We start from the raw sequence: 27,813 nt of genomic DNA, 5'->3' as shown, positions 1-27,813 counted from the left end.
ATAACTGAGGGTAAAATGTCATAACCCTGCAAGACTTTTTTATAAATATGTTCACAAATCAGAAAAAGATCCTCTCTCATGCCCTGATTTTGTTTGAGATTACATGACCACCACACCCACACAAGGGGCCACTTAGTCTGGCCTCTCTGAGTGAGGAGTGTTCTCCTCCTACCTAGGCAAACATGAAACCTAACAGAGGATTCAGTGTTAATTTGTCTCTTAAAGACAATTCTGCATTAAGAAATGGATTACTTTGCTACAACCTCAGCATATAAAAAGTCTAAAGAATCTGCGCATTCTGAGTTTGTGTCTTTTTGGTCTCGGGCTGCGATTTATCTGACAGGCCTTGGAGAGAAAGATATAGGCCTTTACCTAGATCAAAATCAGGTTGAAACAATAAAGGTATTTTATGCTTTGTGTAAGCTGGTAAATACCATGACTTTTGGAATAACAGTCTTGCTGAAAAATTGACACACTTTTCCTTCTGGTATGTCTTTGCATAAATTGTTCCTCTTTCTGCAAGATTAACTGATACCATCTGTGAGTATTCTATCCCCACTCTCAGCTTGCATTTAAATCTGCATGTTTCCTTTCTCTGCCTCTTTTCAAAGGTGCTGGAATACAAGAGCTACCCTTAGCTAATGGCCAAACACTCCGTCTGAGCTCCCTTTCTTTTAACCCCTTGCTTCCAACTCTGCATCTAAAGGCAAAAACAATCCTCTGACTCACGGCCCTCCCCCTGCCTGTGATAGGCTGCTTGGAATAGCAACAGCCTGTGTCACCGAAAAGGGCAAAGCCTTCGGAAATAGAAACAAAGTTGGTCACAAATCACATTAGCTTTGCCCGAAGTTTTTCCCCACACTCTTCTTTAGCATGCTATTATGGGGAAAGTGACCACTCCTGGGAGCGGGGGTGGTCGGGGCGGTTTGGTTGCGGGGAAGCGGCTGTAACTTCTACGTGACCATGGTACCTGTTGAAAACACGGAGGGCCCCAGTCTGCTGAACCAGAAGGGGACAGCCGTGGAGACGGAGGGCAGCGGCAGCCGGCATCCTCCCTGGGCGAGAGGTAAAGTGAGCCTGCAGTGCTCGGGTGACCGCAGAGAAGCAAGCTGTACTCATCTCCCGAGTGTACTGTCTCTTGAGTCCCGTGTGTGTGTGTGTGTGTGTGTGTGTGTGTGTGTGTGTGTGTGTATGCGCGCGCGCGCATGTGGGCGCGCTGGATGTGTGGAGAGAAGGGGACAGGGTCTGGTGGGACGTGGGATAGCTCGGAGCTGTAATGTTGTGAAGATCGAAGTCTTGGTGGAACCTTATGTGCCAAGAAAATACAGGTTACACATCCACCACTGGTACGATGGGTCCCCTTGATTGTGTTTACATAATACAATGTATGGATGTTTTTCATATTGGAACGGTCCACCGGCAAAGATAGTCTCATTTGTAAACACACACAAGCACACACTTGCCCACACTTTTTCATTTATTGTCACAAATGGACACTGTAATCAGTTGACATTATAACCACTGTTTTAAAAATCAGTATTTTAAACAGGCTTCATAAAATTATTAGTTATGTAATCAATGAGAACACAAACTTCCTTTTTAAATTCCCAGCACGTTTGTGATGAATTTGAGCGTTATTCAGAGCCTGAAATGCTTGCTTTGCTGGGTTCTGCCTTCTTTAAAACTGGCCTTGCAAACTGAGGTTTGTTTGCTATGTTGACCTTCTGAAGGTGAAATTTGGAAAAGTTTTAATTCATTTAATGATCTTTGATAAATCAGAGGCTGGTCTTCACTTCCACATTTACAATTCCCACAAATACATTGTACGCTTTTTGCTGCCTCTTCCTGCTCATTTAGTTTGTGCTGAAAGGAATAGAAAGTAATTGTAATATGAAATGACAACAAACACAAAAAATCTTCTCTTTCCTACTACTTTCCTCAGCTGTGTATTCTTAATCAGATATTACATTCCCAAGCAGCATATAGAAATTTCATGCAAAATCCAATACACTAAATGATACAAAAGACATCTGCCTTTCTCTTGGGAATGGTCCTAATACTGACGTTTGCCTTGTGGGTTTGTCTGATCTTGGGGAATTGAACCTGTGACCCCTAACATCAAGGCATGAAGTGGCCCTCTTCAGGAGTGGAGAAGCCCTCCATCTTCCATGTCCTGATCTCAGCCTTCTCTTGCTTTCACACTTCTCATCAAGAATGAGGCCGGACGTGGTGGCTCATGCCTGTAATCTCAACCCTTTGGGAGGCCAAGGTGGGCAGACCACTTGAGGCCAGAAGTTCGAGACAAGCCTGGCCAACAGAGCGGAAACCCTCTCTCTACTAAAAATACAGAAAAATAAAAAAATTAGCTGGGCATAGTGGCACATGCCTATAATCTCAGCTACTCAGGAGGCTGAGGTACAAGAATCACTTGGAGGTTACAGCGAGCTGAGATCACGACACTGCATTCCAGCCTGGGTGACAGAGTGAAACTGTGTCTAAAATAATAATAATAATAATAACAATGAAAGAATATCTGGGGTCATCTTTCAGTATGGCCTGCCCTCTCCTATGCAGAGGTACCCTTATCCCTAAGCGCTTGGTACTCATTGGCCCACAAGTTCCCTAACAGCAGGCAAGGGAAACTTATATTTGGAGATAAAGGGAAAGAGTTGCAAAGTTCTTTTCTCCAAATTCCTGGGAACATGAGCTTCAGTGTAGACTGTACAGCAAGCTGAGGTGGTGATGTTAACAAAAGGGCTCACTAAATACAGTCAGTGATAATGTCACAAAGAAGATGAAAAGAAACTCTGCCTAGGAAGGGCCTTTGTAGTAACCATTAAAAATGGACTGTTTATTTTGATATGGCTTTGAAGGTACAATGTGCTCTTAATAGCTTATATTGCACAAATTCACAATTATCCAGAAGAAAGATAATGTGTATTTATTTACATTTGCAATAGCTGGTTACGTGCACAAAATTCAACTTAAAGTGCAACTGTTTATGTTGTTGTAAAGAAATAATAAATGAATAAGTACCATAAATTATCTTTCAAATTTAATTTTAAATTAACTTTCATTATGTAGAAGAGAAAGCCTAAATGTTTCCTTAAAATGTCAAATGAATACAACTTTGATTTGTGCTATATATAATATGCATTTAGATGAATGCAAACCTTTTATTTTCTACTTTTGTAAATTTTCTTAACTTATCTTAAACATCTTTTGGCACCCAAAAGCAATTATACATACATATGTATAAATGAATGCATATTGCAGACTTGCTGTATGCTTTTCTTAAGTTACTTAAAGTCTCCATTCATTAATTCTGGGATTGTATCTTCATCTATTTTATGAAGGTGTTGAGATTTAAAGACGTAATATTTGTCAAATACTCCTTTTGGCTTCTTCATATTTTCAACTTCTATAGTTGTTTTCATTTAAGACATTCAGAGTACTTAAATTATGCTCAACAATTATCATAATATGTCTGCATTTGAAGGTAGCAAGCTTTTCTACATTCCTAGATGGAAAAATCAAAGCACAAAGAGGAATGAGTTATATAACTCAGGACAAGGTAATTAAATCATGTGAGATACTGAAAAACAAAACAAAACCAACCCCCTAAGGTCTACAGTTGAACTCCCTTGATGCTGCTGTACACAGTGAAAAATTTTGGCAGGTCTTTCTTGACTAACCCTCTTTAACTGAAAAGAATGCTTTGTTCCAATGACTAGAAGCTAATGAACTTAATTCATTTTCAATAAGCTATGACTCAAAGTGGTTACATTTTTAGTAAATTTTTTCAGCTTTCATGGACATGTTCCAATCCATCTTAATATAGGACAGGATTAAGCTCAGTTTGAAATTCTGGTGCCTAGAGTTGACAACAGATATAAGTGAAGTGAGATACTAGACGGATGGAGCAACTCACACAAGGGAAACCTGAGGTCAGAAGATGTGTGATTGGCCCAAGGTCACACAGAGGATGGTGCAGAACTGACCCTGGTGGCCTCTGGCCCAGGAGATTCAATACTGACTTCTTCAGCTCCCAGGCTTACTTTATTTCATGATCCAAACACTTGGCTGGGAACAGAGTCCTCTTAAGTTTCCCTTCACCCCCATCTGTCCAAAGGTTCAGAAACCAAGAACAATATTTACTGTATGAGTGCAGGTTGTCAGCACGGCAGAACTCTGGCACTGGGACCCAGAACATGAAGAACGGGACTCATGAACTCAGCTGAAAGGACTGTCCTTTATCCCCTCTGAAGATGCCACAGTCTGGAATTTAAGAAATACACACTTCTGCTCAGCAGATGAACATTCTAAGGCAGTTGTTCTCAAACACTTTTAAAGCTGTGAACTCCTTTTTCCTAAATGGAAGCTGGGCAGGTGGTGAGTATGTAAGATGTAACTGTAACTAAGTTCCTACTGAGTGCTGTTTTCCTGAGTTTAGCTTAAACTGGGCCCCCTGGAATTTCGTCAGGCCTGGCTTTCTCAGGCTTCGTCAGTCAGCTCTAGGGGAAGTCAACTTGTAAAAGAGACGGAGACTTGGAAACAAACTCATCCTCAGGGAAGAGAAAGTCAGGCCAACCAGCTTGAGCAGATGTCAGAGCTTTGGTTGTGAGAAGACAGATTCTAGTAAGAGGCCAGTTACCTTGGGCAGACCCAGGCATCTCAGAGTTTTTGATACTGGGCCATTCCCATTTTTCCACACTTTCTATATATTAAAAACAATTAAGCATCAAAACCCGAGACAAAAATTATAGTGCTTTAAAAACATATGTATTTAACAAGTCAACATCTGATAACAATGACTGTGTCTACTGTGATATGTATTTCCAAGGAAATAACAGGTTTTTTTGTTGTTGTTTTGTTTTTTCTGAGATGGAGTCTCGCTCTGTCACCCAGGCTGGAGTAAGATGGCACGAACTTGGCTCACTGCAACCTCTGCCTCCCAGTTTCAAGTGATGCTCGTGCCTCAGCATCCCGAGTAGCTGGCTAATTTTTGTATTTTTAGTAGAGATGGGGTTTTACCATGCTGGCCAGGCTGGTCTCCAGCTCCTAACCTCAGGTGATCCACCTACCTTGGCCTCCCAAAGTGCTGGGATTACAGGTGTGATCCACAGTGCCTGGCTGGAAATGACAGGATTTTTAGACGTGTTCATTTATGGAGGACCACTTGCTCTTCTGTGTGGTCATGAGACCAGATTTAAACATAAACATCTCCCCTTTCAGTCCAGTCAGTGTATCTCTGTGACTGTACATTTAACCTCACTTGGAAATCACATCAAAAGTCTAGATTTGAGGCTTGTCACCACTGTGAGCACTGGGCAAATGGCTCCTCTGGGATCTCTTGGGAAGGGAAAAGGCTGTGAACATGGTGAGAGATGTTTCTCTGCAAACTCTGGGTGCTATGCATCATACGCAGCAGTGGTCTTGCTCCTCTCTAAGGATGTGTCACCCAGAGAGAGCAGAGAGGTTGCCACAGACCCCCTCCCAGGTTCTGAAGCAGCAGCAGACGCATGCTGTAGGAATGCCCTGCCAGGGCCTGGCAGACCCAGACCAAGCCAGCCTGAAAGCAGCCGGCCAAGCGGTTGGGCCCATCTGAGCAGGCTGAGATTAGCTGGTGCACACCAGCATGCCTGAACCAGTTTTTACAGCCATTCTGATAGGTCGGTGCCTCTGTCCTAGTTGTTAAATATTCTCAACATCACCGTTCTCTCTGTCAGATTACCAACAGTTGCTGAGGCAGCTGAAAGCCCAGGAATAGGCCTGGTGGTAGCTGATAGGACCTGAATATGAGCCCAGAGGGTATCTCTTTTGTGAATTCTCAAGAGGGTGGTCTTTAGTGGTCTAGAGCTTACACTAGTTGGTAGAGACAGAACTCAAAATACACTGAATCTACCTTGGAGCAGCCGAAGGAAGCTGAGATTTGCATGTGTATATAAAAGATGAATCTACCAATTTGAAATTGCAATTTTTAATTGCTGTAGGTATGTAGGATTTTATTATTCATTTAAGAATGGTTCATTTTAGAATCATGGTTTCATAGGGAGCATTTTCTTGGTACTATCTAGCCTTTGGGTTAAAAAAGTTCTGAGAGCTCTAAAGGGCCCTCCATTACTATGCAACAGTTGAAACAGCTATTTACTCAGTGTATGAGCAAGAACGGGTTATATAAGATTTTAAAATTGAATAGAGTCAGAGCTCCTTCATTCAGTATTTTTTCTCATGAACAGTCTCCCCCAGAAGGATGAGTTATTGAAAAAAATAATGCAATGGAAGCCACTTAAAAGATACCAAGTTATGGTGATGAGAAAGGAAAAGTTGGAATTGGCTCCTTCCCAAGAGGCTATTTGACCAATTATCAAATGTGGATGATTTTTCATCCCTTCTTCCCTTCAAAAGTACTCAATCTCAGTTAACGTCACTGAATGTGACATCCCCCAAAATACTTCCCAGCTGAAACTGAGTCAAATATATTACCTTTAGAGTAAATCATAAATTCAAATGTTTTTTTCTGTATTATTTTGTTTTGTCTTTGCACACTGGTATCATTTTTCTTCCCATGTTGTAGCACACTTATTTATGCATTTGCTAAATGACTATGCCCCAGTAATATAATGATCATTCTTTTTAAAAATTTAAGACAGAGTTTTGCTCTGTCACCCAGGCTGGAGTGTAGCCTCAGCTCACCGCAACCTCCACCTCCCGGGTTCAAGCAGTTTTTGTGCCTCAGCCACCCAAGAGGCTGGGATTACAGGCACTCACCACCACACCTGGCTAATTTTTGTATTTTTTTTTTTTTTTGTTTTAGTAGAGATGGTTTCACCATGTTGCCCAGGCTGGTCTCGAACTCCTGGCCTCAAGCAATTCACCTGCCTCAGCCTCCCAAAGTGCTGGGATTATAGGGGTGAGGCACCGCTGCCCACCTAATTATTCTAAACAACTTAGTAGAAATAATAATAAGACTAAAATAATTTATTACATCATCCTAGTTTTAGGAGATTTCATTATTTTTGAACAATGATTTATTTTATACTGTTTTGCCAAAATTCCACGGAGAAAAATGCAATTCTTTGTTTGACTTTTAGGAATATATTTTTTAAGTAAAGCAAGTGTAATTTATTTTTAAACTGTTAAATTGTGATTGCCTTGGAAGTAGCTGTTTCTCAGACAACTCATGACTCAGGTCTGCCTGGCATCACTGGGCTCTGGAGCTGTTAGAAGTGCCCATTATTATTTTATACAAAATGTCTTGCTCCCACACACATCTCCACACTTTATGGAAGTTAGAGTTGGGAGTTATGAGTAATGCTAATTAAAAAACCATGACAGCTCAGCTTCAGATGTGCAAAGTTTTTCAAGAATAGGGGAAATGGAAGTTGTAATTAGGGTCAATTTGTGTGGTGAGAGAGCATCCTCACACTAATGAAATGTTTTATTTGTATTGGGAAACTAAGCTGCAGAAACCTTCAGACAAAATCACAAGAGGAATTTTTCATGCTGCAAGCCCAATTATGTAGGTACTGCCAATTTTGAAAGCAAAGGAATTCAAGAATTTATGAAAGACACAATTGTTATGCTGGAAATAAGGTATTATTTTATTTCTGTTGCTATCAGTAAAAGACTGTTTCAAAGCTTTACCTCCATATTATGAAGATTTTACCTTCTAGATTCAGATTAAAGGAGCTTTTGTTGAATGATTCTTGTGGGCCAAGTGGTTCTACTACTGTAATCCCTTCAGATCTTTACAGCAACCCCATGAGGCACCCCAGTTCACAGATAAGGAAACTGAGGCTAAGAACAACAGCTAACATTTACCAATCACTTACTACCAGGTACCAGGGTCTCTTCTGTCTCATTCATTCTTACAACTCTACGAAGGAGGTAATATTATTATCTTTATCTTGTGAATGAGGACACAGAGAGACACAAACCTTAAGGGACTTGTCAAAGTCTAGCCGGTAACTAATTAGGACTCTGATTCCATACAGTCCTTCACCTTTAAGCCCAGGTTCCTCCTGGAAAGAAGCAAAGGGGCTTGTCCTGGGTAGCACAGATATTTAAAGAGGACAGCACAGTGATCTGAACCTTACTTTCCTAAATCCAGTCCAGGTTTGCTCTCTTGACCCACATTACCAGCCAGCAATGATGTTTCTACTTTCCAATCGGTGAATTTGGATTCCAGTTACACTCATTTCAGCACTTGTTTGCATTCTATTTTAGTTAATTCCCTAACTTTTTATGTAACTTGTATTTTTCTATAAGATTATAAGTTTCTGGATAAAATTATATTTCATGCACCTATCAGAGCTCTGAGCTGACTTACAGTGCTTGGAAAGTTCTGTGCAATTCATAATAGGTAGGAATCATGCCTTTTTCTCTGTATTTCCAGCCTACACATGAGGGATCACATCCATGTGGCACAAGTACCACCTTCTAGTGCCATTAAATCCAGATGTAACCTAGGAAACATCTCAACACGATGCTGCCAGCAACCACGAAGGCTGATCGCAATAACCATCAGATGAAACTTGCCTGCCAGACAGTGCTGACACATAGTACATGCTTAATTGTTGAAGGAGTCAATGAGTAAAGAAGCGATTGCTGAACTAAAGAGCATTTTACTTCTGCAAATACATATTGGGCACCTACTACGTGAGAGGCACAGTGCTGGATGCTTCAGGGTTAAAAAAAAATGTATCTAAGACATTATTATTTATTTATTTTTTTTTAAGGCGGAGTTTCACTCTTGTTGTCCAGGCTGGAGTGCAGTGGCGCTATCTCTGCTCACTGCAACCTCCTCCTCCTGGATTCAAGCGATTCTCCTGCCTCAGCCTCCCAAGTAGCTGGGATTACAGATGCCTGCCACCACATCCTGCTAATTTTTGTATTTTTAGTAGAGATGGGGTTTCATCATGTTGGCCAGGCTGGTCTCAAACTCCTGACCTCAAGTGATCCACCCACCTCGGCCTCCCAAAGTGTTGGGATTACAGGCGTGAAGTCACTGTGCCCAGCCGATTATTCTTGTCTATAGGTTTTACCAACTTATCAAAAAAATAAAAATCGAAATAACTGCAAGATAACCATTCAGCAAATACTGAGTGGATAGTAGGAAGCAGATATGATGCCAGGCCCTGGAGTCTGGTGAGAAATGAAAGGTGTCCTCACAGTGCAGGTGCTTATTGCCAATTAGTGGAGAGCGATGAGGGATCAGGAATCCTTTGATGGAGGAGATGGCTTGATATTATACATGTATTATGTGTAATGTCTATGATAGCAAAGGGGGAAGTTCAGCCAGTCCCTGAAGACTCCTGGAAGACAGGATGGCTAAGTTGAGTCGAGCATGTGTAACTGAGGCCAGTAGTTTTACAGAGCATTCTAAGGAGGGAAAATAGCTTGAACATGTTTGGAGAAGAGAGAATGGCACATTCAGGGAGCTTCAAATACTTCGAAATTCTGGGAGCACAGAGTTCAAAGCAGGGAAAGAGGATGACAAAGGAATCTGAAGCTGGCAGCAGGCACAGATTCCTTAGCTTACAAAGGATGTCCCAAAACTTTTGTGAACTAAGTACCATGAAAGCAGGAATTCTTGGGAAGGAGATCATATTAATTTAGAGACATCAAGAAAATTTCTTTTCTTTTTTCTTTTTCTTTTTTTTTTTTTGAGACAGAGTCTCGCTCTGTCACCAGGCTAGAGTGCAGTGGTGTGATCTCGGCTCACTGCAACCTCTGCCTCCCGGCTTCAAGCGATTCTTCTGCCTCAGCCTCCCAAGCAGCTGGGACTACAGGCGCACGCCACCATGCCCAGCTAATTTTTGTATTTTTACTAGAGACGGGGTTTCACCATGTTAGCCAGATGGTCTCGATCTCTTGCCCTGGTGATCTGCCCATCTCGGCCTCCCAAAGTGCTGGGATTGCAGGCGTGAGCCACCGCAACTGGCCTGAGAAATCAAGAAAATTTCTAAAAGTGATGGTAGTGGTGACAGAAGTAGGAAGTTTTAGAAATCCTCATTTACATGTCTCCAAATTCTACAGCTTTATGGGGTCACCATTCTTTTAATATTAAAATAAAAATAGTTGCAGGCCCCATATGGTTAAATCCACATGCCTCCTTCCTCCCCACCAGCCTCCCACCCAAACACACACAGAGCACTTCAGGAGTTTCGTGGTTCTGATCACCTCCTGCACCAACTTCCTGCTTTTTCTGGGTCCTTGCCCTCCACTTCCAGCAACTGGTCTTTTCTCTTATCCCTGCTCCAATCCATTCTTAGATGACAGCAGCCCCCTTTCCTTCATATTCTCGAAACCCATTCATATAAGCTCTTTGTAGATTTTTACTAAGAATTTGAAGAGGGCTGTAGTGCAATTGAATATTAGGTAGGCCCATCCTGAAAATTCTCTTGTCAAATCCACCATAAGGAGTTTCTTTTTTGGGGTGTGTGCGTGTGTTTGGTTTTTGTTTTGTTTTGTTTTGTTTTGAGACAGAGTGTTACTCTGTCGCCCAGGCTGGGGTCTAGTGGCACAATCACAGCTCACTGCAGCCTTGATGTTTTAGGTTCAAGCAATTCTTCTGCCTCAGCCACCCGAGTAGCTGGGATTACAGATGCATGCCACCACACTTAGCTAATTTTTTGTATTTTTAATAGAGACAGAGTCTTACTATGTTGCTCAGGCTGGTCTCAGACTCCTGGGCTCAAGCAGTCCTCCCACCTCAGCCTCCCAAAGTGCTGGGATTACAGGTATGAGCCACCTAACCCAGCCAGGAGTTTCTTGTAAATCAACTTTAAAAAAATCCCACAGGCTTCTTGTCATACTGAGCCTTTGGTGTCTCTCCCTTTCCCCATTCCCCACAACTTGACAACTTGTCCTGACCTTTTCTTCTACTTTTTTTTTTCTATTTCTGGGCTCTCTTAGCCTTTCATTCTCTCTTTCTCTTTCTCTGTCTCACTCTCTTTCTCATCAAAATCCCTCCTTTGTATTCGATAGAGCACTTTAGCCTTTTCTCTCTCCCTCTCCCTCTCTTCCATAGGCCATCTGTCCATTATCAACATGATAATGGTGAACTTAACCCTTAATGTTCAGGTGGCCATTCAGGTATTAATTTTAGTAAATTGCTCTTCCTAAAAGGACCTTCATCCACAGCCTTCACAATATAATTTATGTTCTTCCCATTTCATTTCCCTAATTAAATAATTTAAAAAGCACTACTGGTGATTCTCAACCATTATTGAGTACAGGAACTCCTTTTAAAATATAAAAACAACCTCAAATCCTCACAAAATTGTCTTCACAGTTTTATATTTATTGATTAGAAAATATAGAGTGAGAGAAAGTTGCTATGTACTCACTAGTACATTGAATTTTTTAAAAAACAACTTTCCATCCCATTTATATACATTTGAAATTGAGAAGTACAGATACATCTTTTACTGTTTTTTCAACATTAAATAATCTTCAGTGGCCTGGGGATCCTTTTGGAGATGTCGGTTTTCAAATGTCCATGGCTCACCAAGGCTCACACACATTGAGCATCCCCTTCCTGGAGACGCCAGGGGACTCTAGGAAAGACAGCTGCGGGTTTATTCTCCAGGTTCCCTCCCTCTTTACCATCTAGCATCGAAAATCTCCATAAAAATGCAGACAGAAGTGCAAAATCACCACAGCATTGAAAGCCCGAATATTTGTCAATGAGTTAGGATTTAACAGTAAATAAAATGGGGAGCCTAATGTGTAAGACTGGGCCGTAAAATGTTGGATTCCCATAGACTGCTGCTGTGCATCCTCATTTGACAGAGATGGAACCTTCACCAAGCAAGAAAGGGAAAGAGCTCCTCAGATCCTCAGAGCTGCTTTCTCTGAGGGTCAGAATTTCTTGCCCTAACACTTGATTCTTCCAATCCCATCCCCCATCCTGTCATTATCACTTGCCTTTCTTTCTGTCTCTCTCTCTTTTTTTTTTTTTTTTTGTTTATTTTGGTTTTGTTTGTTTGTTTGTTTGACACAACTTGCTTTGTTGCCCCGGCTGAAGGGCAGAGGTACAATCATAGCTTACCGCAGCCTTTAACTTCTGGCCACAAGTAATCCTCCTGCCTTGCCTCCCAAAGCACTGGGATTACAGGTGTGAGCCACTGTGCCTGGTCATTTCTCTTTCTATGTCTCTTCAGGGACTCCAATTTCCATGATTTCAACAACTCTGGGCTGAATAGGCAAGACAGTGACTCACTGCCTTTTGAAATATGAAACTCGTGTTAAGAAGGGACAAAGCCTATCACAGCCACTGGAGCAATGCACTCTAGAAGTTTGTTTTGCACCCACTGTTTTTGACAAGTAAAGAACTACAGACTGCTTTAAATAATCCAGGAATGATCTCCCTCATTGGTAATCAGGGGACCAAAAAGTGGAAGAAAAAAAATTGAAAAGTTATTTTCTCAGTTCAATGGAACCACACCAGAAAAATAATATACAGACATCAGAAAGTTGGCTAGCAGCTGTGCACATCAATTGCACCTCCAGTGCAAAAGACCTGAGAGGAGTTTCTAACCGCAACCAGGTGGCTAGAATAAGGTGTGTCAGACACTGAATATACCACAGTCATTCCAACTCCCCTCTGATTTTCTACTTTTCCTGCATGGGTAACTAAAAGATTCAGATACACACTTGTCAATCTCTCTCACAGCCAAGTTTGACCAGTCATCCACTGGTTCTGGTCAATGAGATATTAAGTAAGTCTTCCAGGGTGCTTCTTGAAAGTTTTCCTCCTAATAAAAGGAGAGAGCCACAGGAGGATAAACCCTTGTCCCAAGACTCCTTCTATTGTCTCCAGCCTATGGATGTGGTTGTGAGGGAACATAATTCCTGGAGCTGCGGCAGCCACCTTGCACATATGGTGACAAGCCAGGGGACAACAGACAATCCTTTGAGGAAACGGGAACAGGAGGATGGGTACAGTCTGAGTCCTTGGAGACACCAAACCCAACTTGGTCTTTTAGTTAATTAAGCAATAAATGCCACTATGATGTAAGCTTCTGTTTTTCAGGGCTTGGGGTTCTTGCAGTCTGTGTTAGGCTGTTCTTGCATTGCTATAAAAAAATACCTGAGGCCTGGCATGGTGGCTCATACCTGTAATCCCAGCACTTTGGGAGGCTGAGATGGGAGGATCACTTGAGCTCCGAAGTTCGAGACCAGCCTGGGCAACATGATGAAACCCCATCTCTATCAAAAATACAAAAATTGGCCGGGTGTGGTGGCATGCACCTGTAGTCTCAGCTACTCGGGAGGCTGAGGTGGGAGGATCACTTGAGCCTGGGAGGTGTGGAGGTTGCAGTGAGCTGAAATTGCACCACTGCACTCCAGCCTGGGTGACAGAGTGAGACCCTGTCTCAAAAAACAAAACAAAACAAAACAAAAAACAAAAAAAACAACCTGAGATTGGGTAATTTATTTTTTAAAAAGAGGCTTTACTGGCTTACCTTTCTGCAGGTTATTCAGGAAGCATAGTGACATCTGCTTCTGGGGAGGCCTCAAGAAGCCTCCAATCATGGCAGAAGTCAAAGGGGGAGCAGGTACATCACATTGTGAAAACAGGAGTGAGAGAGAGAGCGTGGGGTGGAGGGAGAGGGGCCACACACTTTTAAACCACCAGATCTTATCTGAACTCAGAGTCAGAACTCACTTATCACCAAGCAGATGGCCCAAGCCATTCATAAGGGCCCCCATGACCCAAACACTTCCCACCAGGCCCCACCTCCAACATTCGGGATTAGAATTCAATATGAGAGTTGGTGGGAATATACATTAAAACAATATCACGGTCTTGGAATGGGACATCAATTGTGATGAAAAAAAAACTATATATCATAACTGATTTAGGGGCTAGGTGAAACGATGCTGCAAATCTGGTTATTGGCAAGTATGTTTCAAATACAGAGGAAAAGGATGCATTCTAAGATTTCTATTTACAGGAAACATAAATAAATTATGGAAAGCATCTGATTTCTGTTCTCAATATAATTTTTTAAGATAGACTCTGTGGCAAAAGATGTAAACCACATCTGATGATAAGAATAAACTGAGGTGAAGATAGAGCTTGCTGAGAACTGAGATGCAAATAGATCAATGACGTGTAGAGTGGAAGGGAATGAAACTGCAACAGCAGAATCATCATCTGAAATCTGTGATGTGGAGGATGAATATGAGAAGTTCTTCTAGGATGCAGATAAAAAGGATGAGAAGATAGAGATGAAAGAGGAAATGAATATATTAAACTAACATATAAATAACTGTGTCTAAACAAATAGGACAAAAATACTAGAGGAAATCTTTTCTGAATGGAAAAAGAACTCAACAAGTAGCAGAAAAATTTAGAAGAAAATGCACCAGACTTATCCTGGTGAAAGTTTTGAATGGAAGAAAGGAAGAAAGGAGGCTGGGTGCGATAGCCCAAGCCTGTAATCCCAGCACTTTGGGAGGCCGAGGTGGGTGGATCACCTGAGGTCAGGAGTCCAATACCAGCCTGGCCAACATGGTGAAACCTTGTCTCTACTAAAAGTATAAAAATTAGCCAGGCGTGGTGATAGGCGCCTGTAATCCCAGCTACTCAGAAGGCTGAGGCAGGAGAATCGCTTGAACCCAGGGACAGAGGTTGCAGTGAGCTGAGATTGTGCCACTGCACTCCAGCCCGGGTGAAAGAGCGAGAATCTGTCCAAAAAAAAAAAAAAAAGAAAGAAAGAAAGAAAGGAAGAAAGGATAAAAGGAAGAGCAGAAAGAACCCAGGTGCGGTGGCTCACGTCCCAGCACTTTGGGAGGCTGAAGTGGGTGGATCACTTGAGGCCAGGTGTGCAAGATCAGCCTTGCCAACATGGTGAAGCCCTGTCTCCACTAAAAATACAAAAATAGGGGGCGTGGTGGCCCACACCTGTAATCCCAGATATTCGGGTGGCTGAGAAAGGAGAATCACTTGAACCTGGGAAGCAGAGGTTGCAGTGAGCCGAGATCGCACCACTACACTCCAGCCTGGGCACCAGAGAGAGACTCCATCTCACAAAAAAAAAAAAAAAGCAGAAAGAAAAAGAATGAAAGTAATGCACATAATCAGGCAGAAAAAGTGAACCACAAATCAAAGCACAGGGGAGTACTAACATGCAGATTTAAACAGTGTCTCCTCTTAATACCTCCTCAGCCAATAGGAGTGGAAGAATATTAGTTTCGGGAAAGGATGTCTGTGAAATTGCTACTAAATCAAACCTGGGGTTGGAAAACTAACAAAGAAAGATCGCAACATTTCTATATTTTTTCTGTAGAAAATTCAAATAATAATAGATGTTGAGAGAGGCCAAAGTTCCTTTTTGTCAGAGTTTCACTGTGTGCTGAGGAGAGGATCAGGGTGCGGGGGGTGGGAGATAGTGACTAGATAAGCCTTTTACCCAGTATTTGTCACTACAGGGGTGGCCATGCAGGGTCCAATGCCAAGGAACAGCATGTTGGACATTTGGTGGGCTGGAAACACCACACCAGAACTCTCCCTGGGAAATGCCCTCTGGGAGGTTATAGGAGGTGAGCCTTCTGCTAAGCTCCTGCATCTCCTTCCTGGGGCATCCTGTAACCTCTACTGAGCACTGGCCCCCGTGATACAGACCCTCCTGCTCCCAACATGCTCCCAGTCTAAGGCAGGATACAAACCTAGTGAAATATAATCCAGGGTGCTGTAAAACCTTGGACGTAAAGGCAAGAGACAGAAGGGAGATTAAAGCTAACCTGGGCAGGTGCAGTGGCTCACGCCTGTAATCCCAGCACTTTGGGATGCCGAGACAGGCAGATCACGGGGTCAGGAGATCAACACCATCCAGGCCAACATGGCGAAATCCCATCTCTACTAAAAATACAAAAATTACCCGGGTGTGGTGGTGCACGCCTATAGTCCCAGCTACTCCGGAGGCTGAGGCAGGAGAATTGCTTGAACCTGGGAAGTGGAGAGTGAGCCGAGATCACGCCACTGCACTCCAGCCTGGTGACAGAGCCAGACTCCGTCTAAAAAAAAAAAAAAAAACAAAAGCAAAAAAAGCTAACCCAAGAGGGTAAGCCTATGGAGGAGGGGATATTGGAGCTGGCCCTTTAAAAATGAATAGGGGGAGGCCAAGGCAGGAGAATCGCTTGAACCTGGGAGGCAGAGGTTGCAGTGAGCCAAAATTGCGCCACTACACTCCAGCATGGGTGACAGAGTGACAGACACTTCTTCTCAAAAAAAAAGAAAAAAAATTGAATCGAGTTTCCCTGGGCTGTGAAGGAAGGCGAAGGACCCTGCGATGAGGGGAATAGCCTGAGTCTCAGCACAAACCTGGGAAAGAACACAGAAGATTCTGGAAACAGCTAGTGGTGTAGATGGGCTGGAGAGTTGGTGCCTGGAGAATGTTATGGACCCTGAAGACCTGGTCCACTGAAACGGGGCTGCTAAATACTCTGTCTGAACAACTAGAGAACAATTCCATGCATAGGGCTGAAGTTTAATAAAATATAAATATAGTTGTGACAATAAAACACTTTATGGTCCCTGAAATGGTGCTATATCAGCTAGCTAAACATAGTGCTAAAACCTTCATAGACATGCTAATGGATTGCTATTCAGTTGCTAAATATTTATATGAAGATAAAGTTCTAGATGCTAACCATTATATAACACTACAGATTAACCATAGTCTGTTGATACAATTGTAAGGAGTAGAGGTGTAAGGATCAGTATTCTGGAGGGTTGTTTTCATTCATTCATTCATTCACTCGACAAACATTGAGTATTTACTTTGTGCCAGAAGGCTAGGGGTGAAAGGACAGGTCTCAGAAAGGCAGGGTTCTTGCCTTCAAGGAACTTCCAGTCTAGTAGTGAAGACAAACAGGTCAATCAAAGAGTGCCTTAAAATGAGATGGACTCTGAACACACATTCTGTGCATAGAGGGCCCACATGGGCTGGGGGCAAGATAACACTGAGGACTGAGGAGTGGGCTTCAGAAGTGAGGTGGTACTAGAGATGACTATTGAAAGATGAGTTGGGATCAACGGCGTTCAGGGAGAAAGAGCAGAGGAAGGGCGGGCCATAGCCACAAGGCCATTTTTGGACAATTGCAAGTTTTTCTTGAACAAAATATGAAGTGGAGGTGGGGGAGGGGTCTTTTAAATTTGTGAGGTATTCACAGTTGGTCAAGCTATATAATTACCTGGCAGCCTGCCAAAAAAAGAAAAAAGAAAACACCTGTGTGTGCATGCTTTTCAGCTGGCTGTAGGATTTAGTCAGCTGGCAAGTGTTTATTGCGTGCCCATTATGTCCATATGCAATAAAAGGCGTATGGGGAAGAAAGAGAAGAAGAAAGCAGGCAGAAACTCAAATATTGTGAAAAATGGATTGTTTCGTGTTGAGTGCCAGCTACAGTTGTGGTTTCATCTGACTCACTGTGACCAGCAGACAATGCAGCTATTGTGGTGGTGGCTGGCGCTGCAGTCTCGTGAAGCCCTTGGTGCTCTTGCGCTGCGGGTCTCAGCACCTGTTTGCATAAAGCTGCTTGATTGAATCACAGCTTTGATAGGAACAGTTTTACTTTATCACCTTAATAAAGAATTGTCATTGCATCAAAAGGCAAACTGGAGATCTTCCTCCTACTGCTGCTGCTGCACTTCTAGCAAAGCCATGTGGACAGAGAAAGGTGCGATGCCTTTCCTCCCTCATCAAGGGTCACAGCTAACACTCCTATCACAGGAGACAGAGTGACAAGAGAAAAGCGTAACAATTTAGTTAATCAAAGTTTGATGTGACACTGGAGGCTTTCAAAATGAAGATCTAAAGACTCAGGGAAAAATGTCTGATTTTATGCTTCAGTTTGATGAAGAAAGGATGGGCGTGTAGAAATGTGATTGAACAGAAGGGTATGAGTTAATAGTAATAAACTGAAACAGAAACCCAGCAAGGCCTGTCCAGATTCTTTTGGGCCTCACTGTGTGGCATTTCTTCCTCCTGGGCAGAGGGCAGGACTCCCATGAAATAAGGTTTTCAAGGGAAAAGGGAGAGAGTGACCTTTCCAGGTTTTATGATTTGCTTTGGGGCAGAGTGGTTCTGGTTTGTGTGACCCACCTTGGGGAAAGGAATTCTGTTTTCCATGACTTGCTTCAGGGGAAAATGGGAGAGGGTCAGAAAGACCTTGTTTCTGGCCGAAATCCTACAGCCAGCTGAAAAGCATGCACACACAGGTTTTTTGTGGGTTTTTTTGTGTGTTTTTTTGTTTTTTTGTCAGGCAGCCAGCAGCCTTTCCTATGTTCCTTTGTCTAGTTCAAAGTACTCAGCACACCAATGTGTCATACTTTGGGGTATCTTGTTCCGAGCCCCAACAGCAGGAAGAAGACAGGATAGGCATAACCAAACCGCCTGTGGGTACCACTTACAAGTCTCCAGGTAGTTTCCACTTCTGTGATGTCCACAGAAAGCAATGAATTCCCTATGGCAATTTTTGGGAGAACTGGGGTGTAAAGGAAGGGCCCCTGTGAAGCAAAGCCATGAGTAAAATGGCTGGGAATGCTCTGCTTCATCATTATTAAAGGCAGACTGACTTGAAGGCTGGGTATTTTTTGGAAAAGCGCTAATTGTGAATCTTCATCTTACTCTGTCCTTCAGCACTGGCAACTTCTCAGTCCACGTGGCTGCCCAAACTCTCACCTCTGTGTGTAGACCAACACAAACCCCAGCTTCCTGCCAGTGCTTCAACCCACATTCTGATCTCTTGCTTCCTGTTCACTGCCAGATTTCTTAGAAAAATGTATCTCTACTTTCCAGCATCCAAGGATAGCATCTTGCTCTTGTCATGGCTAACCAACACACAGGAAAAACCCACTCCTTATGCCTCTCTTTTTAAAGTAGCACCAGGAAAACTTCCTGTGATGGAAGTCTTGAAGTATCAGAGCCACAATCTCAGAAGCACTAAGGACTAGCCTTATACAGTGAATTAGAATTCAAAACCCCAAATGGAGAGGCTGAGGATCAAATGGCAGTCCTAAGTATCAGTAGTAAGGGAAGGGGAAAAGCCAGTTTGGGGCAGTATTCCTTAAAGCATATAATAGGGAAGATATTAAAATTCAGACAACTGAGACCACAGCTAAATTCTGTAACATATAACTCCATGTTGGTAAGCCCTCCATGTGGGACTAGGGTTCTAGAATGATCTTGTACAAGGTTTTAATCTCTTAAAGGCAAATTGCCCAGAGACAGGAAGATAGAAAGATGGATAGCAAGAAAGAGATATATGTTATCATATAGAAAATTGTAAAAGGTTTTTATGATTCATATAAAAATAATTCCTTAATGTCTCTGAAGAATTATACTCCAGGGGTTTCAAGGGGAACGTTGACAAACTGGGATGGCTTCCAGACCCTTTGCACATATTCCCGTTTGTCAGTCTGCTATGAGTCCTGGCCCGAGAAACCAGGCAAATGATCTAAGTCCAGAAAGCAGCAGAAGAGGTTGGGTCCCTCTTCTGTCAGGAGCTCTTTCCTCCAGACAGAGAAGCTAGCACTTAGCAAACCACTTCAGGCTCTCTAAGGTAAGATAATGGAGCACAAAAGGAAGGGACTCTTGCATCTCAAGGCATCTTTCTTATTGTAGGGACACAGTATTTTCCATCTCATGAAAGAGGAAAACAAGAAAGGAAGAGGAGAAGTACAGGGTGGCAAGGACAATCTTCTGCTATTAAAGCAGTTACGGCATTGATTTCCCTGTGTCCTTAACTCCGCAGCCCCAGGTCCCCTCTGTCACACCACATGCCCTTCCCAGGTCCTTCACTCAGTCTGGCCTCCCAGGTGGTCCATTCTCCAAATTCACTTATTTCTCCAATCAGAATATCAGAGACCAGTCCTCAACTGCCAAAACACATACACTAATCAACACAGCAAACATAGATAAAATGAACAATGACAAGTAGAGATAAGAATAATACAATATTCTTATCCAAATGTGAAGATTTGACCTAATTCTCCTTGTGGTAGAGGAATTCATTGTTGAGGATTTTAAGATCACATAGGAAAAAGAATATGGAAACTGTGGACATGAATGAACCTACAAGAGAGTACTTTAAAGTCATTTTGCATGCCAGAAAAGTCAAACAGCACATAAAATTAATAAATAATAGGTAATAAAGATATCATCAGAATGTTAAGTTTTTTGGCCCCATTATACTTGGAACACAATGAAAAGTCATCACTGTGACCGACAAGGCCCTACTTGAAGTGCCCCCTCTGTACTTACCCAAATTCACTTTAAGCCCTTTCTTTCCTACCTCTCCAGGCTCACGATGTGCCCCACATGTTATATGCTGGCCATCTGACAGTTCCTAAAACATAATGAGAACTTTCCTGTCCTAAGGCCTTGGAAATTACTTTCTCCTGGGCCTGAAATACTCTTCCCTCTGCTACTTTTTTGTTTTGTTTTGTTTCTATTTTGACAAGTTGCAAACATATAACAAACATCTGTGTTCCTACCACCAAAAATTAAGTTATTAATATATATAATATATGTAACATATTATATAAATATATATTTATATATAAATATAAATTATATAAAAAATATATATATATATAGCAGTGAAACAGAACGAATGTGGTATCAGAGCCACAACCTCAGAAGCACTAAGGACTAGCCTTATACAGTGAATTAGAATTCAAAACCCCGAATGGACAGGCTAAGGATCAAACAGTAGTCCTAAGTATCTGTAGTAAAGGAAGTGGGAAAGCTAGTTTGGGGCAGTGTCCCTTAAAGCATATAATAGGGAAAATATTAAAATTCAGACAACTGAGACCATAGCTAAATTCTGTAGCATATAACTCCATGTTGGTATATATGCTATATATATATATATAGCAGTGAAGCAGAACAAATATATATATATATATATATATATATATATATATATATATATGTGTATTTCTCCCTGTGCCCAGGTAAGTGCCTGCCATGTAACAGTGCCAAATATTCTGTTTTCTGATTAGCTAGATAAATTGCTGATTTAATTTCAATTTACTGGGTTTTGTTCAAAATGCTCATAAATTTGCTTTATTTCTTGTGGATTATTGCACCTTTATTTGCTCCTCCATCTAAATATTCAGTGTTTTTTCCCCTTATTTTTGGGGATGCCAATTCCCATATCCTACCAGGATCCTGGAGATGGAAAATACCTCGAGTATTTGTGATAGAGCTTTGGATCACCTTTATTTGAGCTGCTTATTTCACTAGAGCTGAATAGCATTTTTAACTATACCCTCCCCCAACCCCAAAAAGGCAGCCTTAGCTCAGCCTATGAAAACTGTGTGTGCAATCACATTTCTAACATTTGACTTACACCTCAGTTCTGATTCTTCTCCATCTCCTTTGCCGGCACTACTCTTCTAAATATTGGCATTGCCTAGGTCCCAGTCTTGATCCTGCTTTTCCTTTTCCCCTATTTTATCTTCCTAAGTGATCTCACCCATTCCCGTGGCTTTAAATACCAAATGTGTGCTGCTGGCTTCCAAATACATATGTCCAGGCTTGACCCATCTTTAAGCTCCAAATCTGTATACCGAATCCCCTACTTAACATTTTTACCTGAATGTCTCACAGGTAAAATAAGTAAACCATTTTACTAAGTCCAAAATGAAACTTTTGATTTTTGCCCCTCCTCTTATCACCACTCACAACCAGTTCTATTCCTAATCTTCCCTATGTTGGTATGTTGCACTACACAGTATATAGTACAATGCCCTCTACATCTCTCAGTGGGTGTTGGCCCCATATAGTACTGTATTGAGTATATGGAATATTGTAAAATCACCCACCCACCTGCTCAAGCCACAGAGCCATCCTGGGTTCTGACCCATTTCTTACCCTCCATCTCCAATTCTTGAACAAGTGTAATTTTTTTTTGTTTGTTTTCTGTTTTTTGTTTTTTTGTGAGATGGAGTCTTGCTCTGTTGCCCAGGGTGGAGTGCAGTGGCATGATCTCAGCTCACTGCAACCTCTGCCCCCTGGGTTCAAGTGATTCTCCTGCCTCAGCCTCCTGAGTAGCTGGGACTACAGGCATGCACCATCACGCCCAGCTATTTTTGTACTTTTAATAGAGATGGGGTTTTGCCATGTTGGCCAGGCTGGTCTTGAACACCTGACCTCAGGAGATCCACCCACCTCAGCCTCCCAAAGTGCTGAGATTGCAGGCATGAGCCACCACACCCAGCCCTGAACAAGTGTAGTGGTTTTTAGCTCCAAAATAAGTCTTGAATCTGCCTACTTATCTCCAGTTCCACTCTTAACACCCGAGTCTAAGCTATCATTATCTCTTGTCCAAACCAAGGCAACAAACTCCTCCCTGCTACCAGTCTTGCCAGTCTTGCCTTTTGAAGAACTAATCTCTACATAGCAGCGAAGGTGGACTTTATAAATAAGAAAACGATAGTGTCAATGCCCTCTACACCTCTCAATGGGTGTTGGCTCCATTATACTTGGAACACAAAGAAAAGTCATCATTGTGACCGACAAGGCCCTACTTGAAGTGCCCCCTCTGTACTTACCCAAATTCATTTTAAGCCCTTTCCATCCTACCACTCCAGGCTCACGATGTGCCCCACAAGTTATATGCTGGCCATTTGACAGTTCCTAAAACATAATGAGAACTTTCCTGTCCTAAGGCCTTGGAAATTACTTTCTCCTGGGCCTGAAATACTCTTCCCTCTGTTGCTTTTTTGTTTTGTTTTGTTTCTATTTTGACAAGTTGCAAACACATAACAAACATCTGTGCTCCTACCACCAAAAATTAAGAGTTATTAACTTTTTGACATTTTTCCTTGGATTTGAACATTAACAAAAGAACAATATAAAGGTAAAGTCTCCTTGTTCTGCCTGTGTTCCATCCCCCTTTCTCCTTACTCAGAATGAGTAAGGGGTATTGCTGGTTCCTTACACTACATACATTTCTCCCTTCCTTCTGTTTAGCAAAACCTTGACTTTGTTAAGGCATTCACACACTGCCCACTCCCACCTCCACCCTCTGCCCCAACACCATCATGTGTTCAGCAGAGGCCATTTGCAGCACGATTGTGGCCCAGGAGATAAGAGGGCAAGTTTCCTGGAGGCTGTCTTTCATTTTGACCCAGGCTATCCAGCAAGGAGCCTGTAGCACTTCTAGAGGCTCATATCCTCTCTCTCCTGCCCTCAAAGATTTGCCTTTAGAGAACTGGAATGGAACCAAAGAGTCAGGCTCTTTGAATTTCTGATGCACTGCCAAGGAATGAACCAAATGATATTCTTGTTTGTTCAGTCTTCATCATGTGTCATCTGCTTATCTCAACATCACTGTCTGATCTAAACCAAAAACATGAACATCATAAATAGAAGGAAACTGGACTTCCTACATGTCTCCATGCCTCTCCTCCCAAAAAAGAAAGAAAAATGATTTCTTCTTCTATATCAAATCATTTTTTGGTTAGTGTATTATTTTATCATAATTGTGTGTGTGTTTAAACCCAGTGCTATGAAAGACTTCTACAAGGTTAAATCTCCGCTCAAATACAAAATGTTTAAAATCTCAACTGAGAACTGACCTCCCTGTCTCTTCTCTCTGCTTGCAGGCTGCGGCATGTTTACCTTCCTGTCATCTGTCACTGCCGCTGTCAGTGGCCTCCTGGTGGGTTATGAACTTGGGATCATCTCTGGGGCTCTTCTTCAGATCAAAACCTTATTAGCCCTGAGCTGCCATGAGCAGGAAATGGTTGTGAGCTCCCTCGTCATTGGAGCCCTCCTTGCCTCACTCACCGGAGGGGTCCTGATAGACAGGTATGGAAGAAGGACAGCAATCGTCTTGTCATCCTGCCTGCTTGGACTCGGAAGCTTAGTCTTGATCCTCAGTTTATCCTACACGGTTCTTATAGTGGGACGCATTGCCATAGGGGTCTCCATCTCCCTCTCTTCCATTGCCACTTGTGTTTACATCGCAGAGATTGCTCCTCAACACAGAAGAGGCCTTCTTGTGTCACTGAATGAGCTGATGATTGTCATTGGCATTCTTTCTGCCTATATTTCAAATTACGCATTTGCCAATGTTTTCCATGGCTGGAAGTACATGTTTGGTCTTGTGATTCCCTTGGGAGTTTTGCAAGCAATTGCAATGTATTTTCTTCCTCCAAGCCCTCGGTTTCTGGTGATGAAGGGACAAGAGGGAGCTGCTAGCAAGGTTCTTGGAAGGTTAAGAGCACTCTCAGATACAACTGAGGAACTCACTGTGATCAAATCCTCCCTGAAAGATGAATATCAGTATAGTTTTTGGGATCTGTTTCGTTCAAAAGACAACATGCGGACCCGAATAATGATAGGACTAACACTGGTATTTTTTGTACAAATCACTGGCCAGCCAAACATACTGTTCTATGCATCAACTGTTTTGAAGTCAGTTGGATTTCAAAGCAATGAGGCAGCTAGCCTTGCCTCCACTGGGGTTGGAGTCGTCAAGGTCATTAGCACCATCCCTGCCACTCTTCTTGTAGACCATGTCGGCAGCAAAACATTCCTCTGCATTGGCTCCTCTGTGATGGCAGCTTCGTTGGTGACCATGGGCATCGTAAATCTCAACATCCACATGAACTTCACCAATATCTGCAGAAGCCACAATTCTATCAACCAGTCCTTGGATGAGTCTGTGATTTATGGACCAGGAAACCTGTCAGCCAACAACAATACTCTCAGAGACCACTTTAAAGGGATTTCTTCCCATAGCAGAAGCTCACTCATGCCCCTGAGAAATGATGTGGATAAGAGAGGGGAGACAACCTCAGCATCCTTGCTAAATGCTGGATTAAGCCACACTGAATACCAGATAGTCACAGACCCTGGGGACGTCCCAGCTTTTTTGAAATGGCTGTCCTTAGCCAGCTTGCTTGTTTATGTTGCTGCTTTTTCAATTGGTCTAGGACCAAGTAAGTACTTTATTCTTTAATGTATTGCTTTTGACCAGTCAGAGCATCCTACTGCTATAGTAGCTCAAGCATATAAGTGCTAGAAGGAAGACAAGGATAACATTGGTCATCTGATGTTCCTTCTAATGCAGAAAGTATGCTTGGCTTATATCGTCTTCTGAAAAGTACAGGGCTAGTATTCAACTGAAAGATAAGTTTCCCATTATCTGTCACATGAGGATACTTTAATTCCCATTAATTGAGGATGAACCAGTCCTGGAAAGATATTTATTGCCCAAGGGAATTACATTGCTTTATGAAAGCAAAATTTGCTTTCATAAAATGGGGTAACATTTTCCTCTATATCATCTCTGAGTTTCTTCCTATGTAGAAGGAAAAAAATCAAGGGTTTAGATTTTCTTAAAGACACAATAGTGGATGCATTCCAGTGATAGTAAAGAAGGAGGACATTACGATCTGAGAAGGAGGATGTATTATTATTATTTTTTTTGAGTACATCTTATTCACTAAAATAGCCTCGCGTGGCACTTTACTCTTGTCCATTAAACAGAAGCTTGAAAGTCTAGTTGCTATCATTCAACATAATACAAACAATTTACAAGGACATAGCTATGAGGTTTTATTTTATGTAACTAGTCTGCTCTAATGACAAAGTATAAACACCTGTCTTGGGCAAACTCTTTTAGAGATGGATTTACTAGAATAGGCTGTTTGTTGTAGTTTTCTTGTCTATTAGCCTTACATCTAAAGCCTGAATGTCTCTGTAGGGAGGCTGTGAAGGGTCTTTTGTACACCTCACTAGAAAAAAAAGGAGGACTTAAAAGCTTAAAGGTAGCGTCTATTACCCCACCTCCTACCCCATTCCTCTCTCTCTCTTTCTCTTTTATTCCTCTCCTTCCTTTCTCTTTCTTTCTAAGTCTCTCCCTCTCTATCACAAAGTTCGTTTTGAAACTTGTTGACAAGGATCAAGGAGGCAAGCAAATTGGCCCAAATAACAGGAAGCATTGGAGGTTCAGGCCAATAAGAAGGTATAGGCTATGCTGAAGAAAGAATTTCATGGGGAGATGTAGGGCTCTGGTTCCAGGTACTGGACAGCGTTTCTGGAAAGAAGGCCAGGTAGGGGCTTGCTTTAGTCATCCACTGCTAACTCATTAACTATTCATTCAAGCAATATGTATTGAGTGATGAATTTTTTTCATAACCAAGAACTATGCTAAATATTGGGGAAAGGATAATGAACAAGACAGACACTGTCCCTATCTTCAGGGAAATTGTAGGTGAAGGGACTGAGCTATACTCTCTGTATCTGCCTCCTTCTGGTCAGCAATCATCAGGTTTGACCTGCTTAATCTCAATTAATAACTAGACTTGCACATGGCTGATATGTCCTCTCCTGTTCTAACTCCACCTCCTCATTTTTCAGCTTCTAATTCCACTTCTAAGGGCACTCAGTTTCTAGATATTGATTTATGCAAGTTCCAAAGAGAGAGAGAAGGGTTGGGTGAAATCTGATTGATGCTGCTCTTTGCTGTGCCAAGTCAGAGGTGGAAGTTCAGGTCTAAACAGCTGTGGCAAGATTGGGTCATGGTCCAAGACATGGAAGACCAAGACATGGCCCTTCTTCTGCACTGTGAGTAGACATATTTCCCGCTATAAGACTGCTTGGGCAGATAGAGTAAACATTACAATACCACCAGCCTCTGATGACTCAGACTTGCTCCTGAACCTTAAACCTGCTTTTTAAGACTTAAAAATGATAATTACCATTAATGAACAGTTTCCTGGAAACAGATTTCTACCATTATTTTGGGATTCAATTATCTTGAGTGTGTACCTATGAGATACTTATATGGCTACTATGATACTTTAAGCTAATGAAATTTGAGCTAACATCTTATTTTCATTTTTATTATTTTCTTTATTTTATTTTTATTACATTTTTATTTCAAGAAACTCTTCAAAGCAGAAGGACAAGATATAGGTGCAGTCTTGTACCAAGGAACACCTTAGATTTGGGTATGAAACTTCTCTATGTTAACAAGTACAATAAGCTTTGCTCATTTGATAAACTTCAGGTGGTAGTTATTGTTCCATTGGTTTCTTCTGCTAGCATCTCTTGTTCTTCTTGTATATTCAACATAAAACTAAAAGTATTTCCTTTGTACATCAATTTTCTTGGTCCAATTTTTTGAAATGTCAAGATTAGCTACGAGTCTAAGAAAAAGCCACAAAAAAAGAAAGGGATACCCTCTTCTTTCTAATTCAGAAAACCTCTCAGGTTGAAAGGGTATATGTCATGGCACATATCATAATATGAGAGACATTGATCTTAGGCCTCCTGAACCAACCTACTCATGGCTAGAGTCCTTTCAATCTCATGCTACCCATCTCCCTTTAGTTTTGGGGTAATTTTGAAAAATGCAGCAAATCTTCCAGTCTCTAACACATCATTTGATACCTTATTGTATTAGAGCAAGAGTTCTCCTTTTCAGAAAACCAGATTTGATTTTAGAAAAAAATTACTGGAGGCTGGGAGTAGTGGCTCATGCCTGTAATCCCAACACTTTGGGAGGCCGAGGCTGGTGGATTACTTGAAGTCAGGAGTTCAAGACCAGCCTGGCCAACATGGTGAAAACCCCGTCTCTACTAAAAATACAAAAAAACAGCTAGGCATTGTGGCGCATAGTTGTAATCGCAGCTACCCAGGAGGCTGAGGCAGGAGAATCTCTTGAACCTGGGAGGCAGAGGTTGCAGTGAGCATTGCACTCCAGCCTAGGCGACTGAGTGAGACCCTGTCTCCAAAAAAAGAAAACAAAACAACAAAAAAGAAAACATTCTGG

The 27,813-nt window shown here is 42.0% G+C and overlaps 1 protein-coding gene across 1 annotated transcript in view; it reads left to right on the top strand.

The window, feature by feature from the left end:
- The first annotated feature begins 763 nt into the window (after positions 1–763).
- Positions 764–27,813, top strand: part of SLC2A12 (solute carrier family 2 member 12) — a 63,992-nt gene continuing 36,942 nt past the window's right edge. The window contains exons 1-2 of the mRNA XM_024248706.3: positions 764–1,066; positions 23,633–24,973. Of these exons, the coding sequence (XP_024104474.1) occupies positions 964–1,066; positions 23,633–24,973 (1,444 nt within the window). The 5' untranslated portion in view covers positions 764–963. The remainder of the gene's footprint in view (positions 1,067–23,632; positions 24,974–27,813) is intronic.

Source organism: Pongo abelii, chromosome 5, assembly GCF_028885655.2.
Source record: "Pongo abelii isolate AG06213 chromosome 5, NHGRI_mPonAbe1-v2.0_pri, whole genome shotgun sequence".
In the NCBI taxonomy this organism is placed as follows: Eukaryota; Metazoa; Chordata; class Mammalia; order Primates; family Hominidae; genus Pongo; species Pongo abelii.
Note: the sequence above shows the minus strand (reverse complement) of the source record. Positions and strands in the feature narration are given on the sequence as shown.